General features: G+C 48.3%; 1 protein-coding gene across 1 annotated transcript; it reads right to left on the bottom strand.

The window, feature by feature from the left end:
• Nucleotides 1–3,173: 3,173 nt before the first annotated feature.
• On the bottom strand, nucleotides 3,174–5,328 carry LOC144611477 (histone H1.0-like). Its single transcript, XM_078430598.1, has one exon. The coding sequence runs from the start codon at nucleotides 5,141–5,143 to the stop codon at nucleotides 4,580–4,582; it is 564 nt and encodes a 187-aa protein (XP_078286724.1). The 5' UTR covers nucleotides 5,144–5,328; the 3' UTR covers nucleotides 3,174–4,579.
• Nucleotides 5,329–7,971: the final 2,643 nt, after the last annotated feature.

Raw genomic sequence — 7,971 nt, 5'->3', positions numbered from 1 at the left:
TTGTACAGGGCATTGGTGAGACCACACCTGGAGTATTGCGTACAGTTTTGGTCTCCTAATCTGAGGAAAGACATTCTTGCCATAGAGGGCGTACAGAGAAGGTTCACCAGATTGATTCCTGGGATGGCAGGACTTTCATATGAAGAAAGATTGGATAGACTCGGCTTGTACTCGCTGCAATTTAGAAGATTGAGGGGGGATCTTATAGAAACTTACAAAATTCTTAAGGGGTTGGACAGGCTAGATGCAGGAAGATTGTTCCCGAAGTATAAGAAAATAACTGCAGATGCTGGTACAAATCGATTTATTCACAAAATGCTGGAGTAACTCAGCAGGTCAGGCAGCATCTCGGGAGAGAAGGAATGGGTGACGTTTCGGGTCGAGACCCTTCTTCTCGACCCGAAACGTCACCCATTCCTTCTCTCCCGAGATGCTGCCTGACCTGCTGAGTTACTCCAGCATTTTATGAATAAAAAGATTGTTCCCGATGTTGGGGAAGTCCAGAACAAGGGGTCACAGTTTAAGGATAAGGGGGACGTCTTTTAGGACCGAGATGAGAAAGTTTTTTTTCACACAGAGAGTGGTGAATCTGTGGAATTCTCTGCCACAGAAGGTAGTTGAGGCCAGTTCATTGGCTATATTTAAGAGGGAGTTAGATGTGGCCCTTGTGGCTAAAGGGATCAAGGGGTATGGAGAGAAGGCAGGTACGGGATACTGAGTTGGATGATCAGCCATGATCATATTGAATGGCAGTGCAGGCTCAAAGGGCCGAATGGCCTACTCCTGCACCTATTTTCTATGTTTCTATGTTTCTATGTTAATCGTCACCCACCTTCCTTCTGGTGACTTTGTGCCAAGTCCATTTGCTAGGAAGTGCTGTTCCAAACAGAGAAGCAAAGATGGGGTCACATCACATCAGCTGCAGTACCTGTCGGTGTAAAGGCCTTGTTCAATATTTCCTCGTCCTTGATTTTCATGGTGTCTAACTTTTCCTGACCAGCCAGGGATCCCAGCTCATTTCCATCTTCTCTGCCGACCAAGATGCCCCATCTAAACCTGTCCCACCATCAAAATGCATCGACCACAGCATGGACCACTCAGGTGGTTGTGAAGTTTTGTTTGTTATTGTGATGTGTGCATTCTGAATGCATTCAAGAGAGAGCTAGATAGAGCTCTTAAGGATAGCGGAGTCAGGGGATATGGGGAGAAGGCAGGAACGGGGCGCTGATTGAGAATGATCAGCCATGATCACATTAAATGGCGGTGCTGGCTCAAAGGGCCGAATGGCCTCCTCCTGCACCTATTGTCTATTGTGTACCGAGGTACAGTGAAAAGCTTTTGTTTGTGTGCTATCCAGTCAAAGAACAGATTATACATGATTACAATCAAGCCATCCACAGTTTACAGATAAAGAATAAAGGATACCACATTTAGTGCATAATAAAGTTCGATTAAAGATAGTTCGAAGGTCTCCAATGAAGTTGATGGGAGGTCACGATCGCTCTCTAGTTGGTGATAGGAGGTTCGGTTGCCTGATAACAATTCGGAAGAAACTGTCCCTGAATCTGCAGGTGTGCGTTTTCAAACTTCTGTACCTCTTGCCTGATGGGAGAGGGGAGAAGAGGGAGTGGCCGGGGTGAGACTGGTGGCCTTGCCGAGAACAGTGTGAAGTGTAGATGGAGTCAATGGAAGGGAGGTTGGGGTTTGCGTGATGGTCTGGGCTGCCTCCACAACTCTCTGCAATATCCTGTGACTTCAGCATTGTACAATGGTGCCATTAGATCCGACCCTCTGTGTGTCTGATGGTGGACACCTGGACCATGGTGGCAACCTCAGGAAACCATCCCTGACCAGTGATGGACACCTGGACCATGGTGGCAACCTCAGGAAACCATCCCTGACCAGTGATGGACACTTGGACCATGGTGGCAACCTCAGGAAGCCATCACCATGTAGCCCGCTTTAAAGCTCAAACCCAACCTAACCACAACCAATGCTAGCCTGGCCCTAACTTGAGTTCCCAGGGAAGAGGGGGAAAGTTAAATCGGAACTGGAGGACACCATTATCACACAGAGGGGGATAGGTATATAGAAGGAGCTTCCAGAGGAGGTTGAGGGAGATACTGTAACAATATTTAAAGGACATGGATACGGAAGATTTAGAGGGATATGGGTCAAATGTGGGTAAATGGGATAAGTTTAGATGGGGCATCTTGGAATGCATGGACAAGTTGGGTCGAATGCCCTGTTTCCATGCTGTGTGGTGCTGTGACTTAGGATTTCTCCCTGTCTAGCACTGTGAATGCGATATCCTGAACATGCCACTCCTGGTGAGATTAAATCATTGTGACCACGACATTAGGATCAAAAACAATTAAAGTTTCTTCCAGGGACCCCAGCGGGCCCTTCCAGGTGAGACAGGTTCACGTGCACTTCCTCCAACCTCATCTGCAGCTTTGGGTGGTCTCGAAGTGGCCTCCTGTACATTGATGAGACCGAGCGTAGACTTGGCGACCGTTTTGCCAGGTACACCAATGCCTGCTGGATCTCTGGGTTGCTAACCACTTTAACTCCCATTCCCACACTGACCTTTCCGTCCTGGACTTCCTCCACTGCCAGAGAAAACTGGAGGAACAGCACCTCATATTCCGCTTGTATGGCTTAGAACTCCTCCCCCCCTTGTTATTTCCTGCCTTCCCCCCCTATCCTGATGCACACCCCCCTCCTTTGTGCACTAATCTCCCAACCACGTGTCCATTTCCCGTTCATCCCTCCCCCCCTCTTTCCTCTCCTCCTCGTCCCTTCCACCCACATCTCTCCCTGACTTGACTTTAAGCTGACAGATAAGGGAGGAAGGATGTTGAGGAGGTACATCAGGAACAGCACCGAGAAGCTGGGCCGAGTGGCCTTCTGCACCAGCCACTCTTCCAGTCCCATCAAACCTCAACCCCTCTGTAATTATCGCCCTGCTCTGGAGTGTCTCGAGGTTGTAGGAGGCAGGTGAGTGGGATCATTGCCACCTCATCTGATCTGCTTCTGACCATTTCAGCCTAGCGGTCTAAGTCAGCCATGTTCTAAGTTGGGTTGAAGACCCCAAACCCCCACCCCCTCCCCGCCAAACTCCATTGAATCCACAAAGCGAAATAGAAGTTTCAAATCAAAATGTAGTTTTATTCATTATAAACATACAAAGGAAATGGTCAACCTAGAAATGTAGTATTGTTTCGAGTAGTCCATTCCTCTCAGGAGATTAGAGTTTATGGACAGTGCTTGCGGTCTGCAATTGAATTAATAACAAAATAACCACAGTGGCATAAAAAAAATTAGGAGTGGAGAAATACTTAATGAAAAAAACCCATCTTGTAAATCTAGAAACGTAACGGCAGGGTTGAACTGAAAAGTGCTCACTGTGTTAAGTAGGAATGGCCCAATTTGGCTTTGAATGACACCATACAATAGACAGCTCTGGAGATCATGAATCAGAATAAACAGTCATCATTATTCACACATACAAATGTTTTCTGGAGAACATCCTAACAATTCAGAAAATACAGCGATTTAGTAAAAAATAACACAAAATCAGACATTTTTGGAGTCATTTTATAAAAGGGTGCAAGGACATTTCATTTAGGATTTTCTTTGGCCAAGTGTTGCTTAAATTTCTGTTGTTTTTTTTGTTGATCCTGCATACCTTGTCGAGTAACCTGTTTGTGCCTGCTGATATTTCCAGTGTGTCCTCTCTCTCTACACAGTGAATGCCCCTACATTCAAAACCAGGGATCGAGCGTGGATTTCGGGAACCTGGGATTGTTGCTGATTTAGGCTGTGACTGGGCTGCTGTTGCTAACCTCCACGTTTGTAAAAAAAAAAAGAAACCCTTTCACTGCCGTTCATCCCATTGCAATATTTTTTAAAAAGGGCCCTGGTTTCAGAATCATCTGATTTAGGAAGCACCTCTCTTACACCCTAAAGAAAGACCAACATCTCTTAAATATCTCCATCAATCAGACAGTCTTTGTAACTGTTATTTATTCAGGTGTGGGGGATTCTTCTTTAAAAAAAAAACTTTAAATATTTACACTGCAACACTGGGGAAAAAAACCACAAAACGGCACTGCCGAATCCTCTGGAAACTCGAAGACATTGTTTTAAAAAGTCCAAAACGAAGTAATTTGGAAATAAGTGTTGACCTTGTTGTGACTGAACCGCGCCATTAATTGCTGTGATCAGCAATTATAATGTGTTGCCCAAGCTTTTTTTTTTACCCCCCCTCCCCTCAGTAAAGACTATCTCCACCGGGGTTAGAAGCTGCAAGCGTGCACGCACACCCTTTGCCCTCTCTCACCGACTAGTCTTAAAAGGCAAGGCAGTCATAGCAATGTACAACATTTACATTCCCGACTACAGTCCCAGAATCACATGATTACCGCATCGCGTACACATTGTTTTTTAAATTGCAAGACACATTAATAAGTTCCTGACAAAATAAAAAAAAGTCTCCTTACTAAAGTCAAGAAACACTTTTCTTTTTTTAAACAGTATGTACACAAAAAGTTTCTGAAGGTTTGAGACAATAAAATCACTTCTTGGATTTCTTCCCCCGTGGTTTTCGTCCGGGGGCTTTCTTCGCCTTCGCCTTGACCACTTTCACCACCACCTTCACCTTCTTCGCCTTCTTGGGCACGACCGCCTTCTTCTTCGGCGTCTTGGGTTTCTTCTTCTCAACCTTGCCCTTCTTGGACTTGGGCGCCGCCTTCACCGCTTTCCTGGCGACCACCACCGGCTTCCTTGGCGACGCGCTCTTCCTCGGAGCTTTCTTGATCACCTTCTTGACCACACTCTTGGGCTCGTCCGCCTTGGACAGCCTGAAGGAGCCGGAGGCCCCTGTCCCCTTGATCTGCCTGATGACACCGTTCACCACCAGCTTCCTCAGGGCCACCTTGACCTGGTAGTCCGCGTTCTCCCCCACGTTGTATTCCCTCTTGATGAAGGCTTGGATTGCTTGCCTGGAGACCCCACTGCGGTGGTTCAGGGCCGTGATGGCTGCCGTGATCATGTCAGTGTATTTGGGGTGATCCGACAATTTCTTGGCCGCCTTCGCCCTCTTGGTCTTAGCTGGCGCCTGGGTTGAGTTTTCGGTCATGTTTTTGGCTTGGCTTGTCTCCTCTAGTCTGGTGAACTTCTCTGTCTCTCTGTGAGATCCAAATGGGACAGTCCAACGCCCAAGGCCAGAGATGGTCTTTTGTCAAGACTTTCTTTGAAGGTTTGGCTCCAAGACTAACACCTCGGTGGCCGGACCCTCTGCTGTTCTCCAAGTGCTGAAGCGCCGAAAGAGGCTGGGAATTAGTAGTCTCGGCGCGGACCTGACTGAGAACAGCAACTGCTGGCAGCTCGGAGCGTCGGAAAAATGGCGAGCAGCGCTTCCCATCTGTGTTTCTTCGCCTGCAAAAACGGCCGAAGGAGGACACTTCCCGGCTCCTGCGGCACAACCCGGCCACCCCGAGGCAAACCCCACTCCTTGGGCCAGACGGTGCATGGTGCCGGGCGGACGGCAGCCTCTCGCAAGGCGGCCCAGCGTTGCAAAACGACGCGGGGACTCGGCGGGCGGACGCAAAAATTGGGATTTCTGCGGAAAAATCTGAAAAACGCCGCGGCCGATGCACCCGCTGCCGAATGCAAAACAAAATATAATGCTTGCCCGACGTGCACGGCGGAGATGAGAGGCTCTTTGGTGGCCGGTCTCTCAGTAATAAGGCGATACATTTAGTCAACTAACACAGAAACAGGACAGGCTCCGCCATTGACTCAGTGACGTCTTTCACTATTTTATTTACAATTAATTTTAAACGGGTTTCTAAGTCGTGCAATTTGTACAATGGGTGCTGCTTGAGGCTGCTTTGTGGTTTAATGGGCATGTTTTGATGTTTTATTAGTAGCGGGGCAACTTTGTAACCGTGTTTAGCAAACCTTCTCCCCGGGTTGGTCCAAGCTTGAAAGCTCTTCGCCTTGTTTGCAACAGAAGGTTTTCAACAGAGTCTCAGTTTTGGGGGTCGGATGGGAGGGTCTGCGTTTGATTTCAATGTCTGATGCCCTCCACAGACTCGCCCACAGTAAGTCAGAGACCCCGGGAGCACTTTTATTTTAAAAAATCAACTATATTTAAGGTTTTATCGGTTGGTTGAATTGTGACATGGAATTCATCGTGTTGCAAATACTGGAGTTGTTCAGCACCTCTGAACCGAAGACAAAGTTGCAGGTAGTGTAAGAAGATAACTGCAGATGCTGGTACAAATCGAAGGTATTTATTTCACAAAATGCTGGAGTAACTCAGCAGGTCAGGCAGCATCTCAGGAGAGAAGGAATGGGTGACGTTTCTGGTCGAGACCCTTCTTCAGTTGGCGATCAGAGAGGGGGGCCAATTTCAAGGCATGTTGACTTGTGCACTGTTATCTCTCCCGGCAAACAAAAAAATCAATGGGAGGAAAACGACCAGAGATTTACAATGAAGTGGAGAGCAAGTTTGTTTACGCTGCAGATATACTACTAGGCGAGACTGCCGGAACAGGAGCAATGTTTACAGCTTAGTTAAGTTTATTTCAACAAATGCACCTTGTTAAATGCAGAATTGCCTCGCACATTGACAGACACAAGTGTCTGATGATAAAGAGGGGAGAGCTATTAAATGGAAAGAGACATCTCCTTGTAGGATAGTGCGACCGCCATCTTGGATTGTGTTATGTTAACATTTTACAAACAGGAGACCCGGGTTCTGCGTCCTCTTCAAATTCAGCATTCCCTTCGGCACGATTTATCAACGTTAGATGCTGCAATTGATTTAATTGCAAATTGGAGTTGGTCACAGATATCACCGGGAGAGAGGATATTCGACTATTTCATCAGAGCGCTATGTGTGGTTTAACACGGACGGTGATCGATTGAATGTTGCTCTGGTTCGCTGTAAACCAACCCCTCAGCCTTTGGGGGTTTACCCCAGAGCTCCGGGGCACTGTCTACCCCAGAGCTCCGGGGCATTGTCTACCCACTGTCATGGTTAAGCAGAACAACTCGTCCACGTCTAGAACAGAAACCTAATGTACCACTGTCCAGAGTCAAAACTTTCCTTGTACAACTGTTTAGAGTAAAGGTCCACGAAACAGGGGCGAGGAGTACAGGTCGAGAATTCCAGGGGTCTCCCCTCCCTCCTCTCTCAATTCTCCGCCCTCTTATGATCTTGCTCTCGCCTCTCCCTCTTTGCTATATGTGCATTACTCCTGCACACTCCCCCCTCTCTCCCTCCATCTCCACACTCTCGATCTTTGTTCCAACACGCACTCTGTGCTTAACCCCCCTCTCCTCTCATCCCCTCCCCACTCCTCTCTATTTCTCCCCTCTCTCTAATACCTATCCGTCCTCACAACAAGCTCTCCCTCTCTCCCTCACCGGCGCCACTTCTGCCCCGCTTCCATCTTGTCTACCACACCACTCTCTACTGGAGACAGAGAGAAAGAAATGAATGTAGCCCTCTCTCGCTCTCGGTCTTGTCTGTACCCAGTGCCCCGGTTCTTCCCCCCCCCCCCCCCCCCCCTCGTGCTCCTTCTCCCTGAACTTTTTTTACTCCTCTTGTTTGTGTGCGTCTCTCTCTCCTTTCTAATGTTCATTTTCTCCCTCTGCCTCTCCCCTTCTCTCTCTCTCTCTCTCTCTCCCCCTCTCTCTCTCCCCCCTTCTCTCTCCCCCCTCCCTCTCCCCCTCTCTCTCTCCCCCTTCTCTCTCTCCCCCCTCTCTCTCTCCCCCCTCTCCCTCCCCCTCTCTCTCCCCCCTCCTCTCTCCCTCCCCCTCCCTCTCTCTCCCCTTCTCTCTCCCCCCTCTCCCTCCCCCTCCCTCTCCCCCTCTCTCTCTCTCCCTCTCTCCCTCACATTGCTACGTCTTGTCTGCTGTCGCTTTTTAAGCAGTCACACCCTCAGATTGAATGGT

Source organism: Rhinoraja longicauda, chromosome 40 (assembly GCF_053455715.1).
Source record: "Rhinoraja longicauda isolate Sanriku21f chromosome 40, sRhiLon1.1, whole genome shotgun sequence".
NCBI lineage: Eukaryota > Metazoa > Chordata > Chondrichthyes > Rajiformes > Arhynchobatidae > Rhinoraja > Rhinoraja longicauda.
Note: the sequence above shows the minus strand (reverse complement) of the source record. Positions and strands in the feature narration are given on the sequence as shown.

Coding starts and splice junctions, on each gene's coding strand:
- LOC144611477 (XM_078430598.1), bottom strand. CDS start 5,143: ATGACCGAAAACTCAACCCAGGCGCCAGCTAAGACCAAGAGGGCGAAG.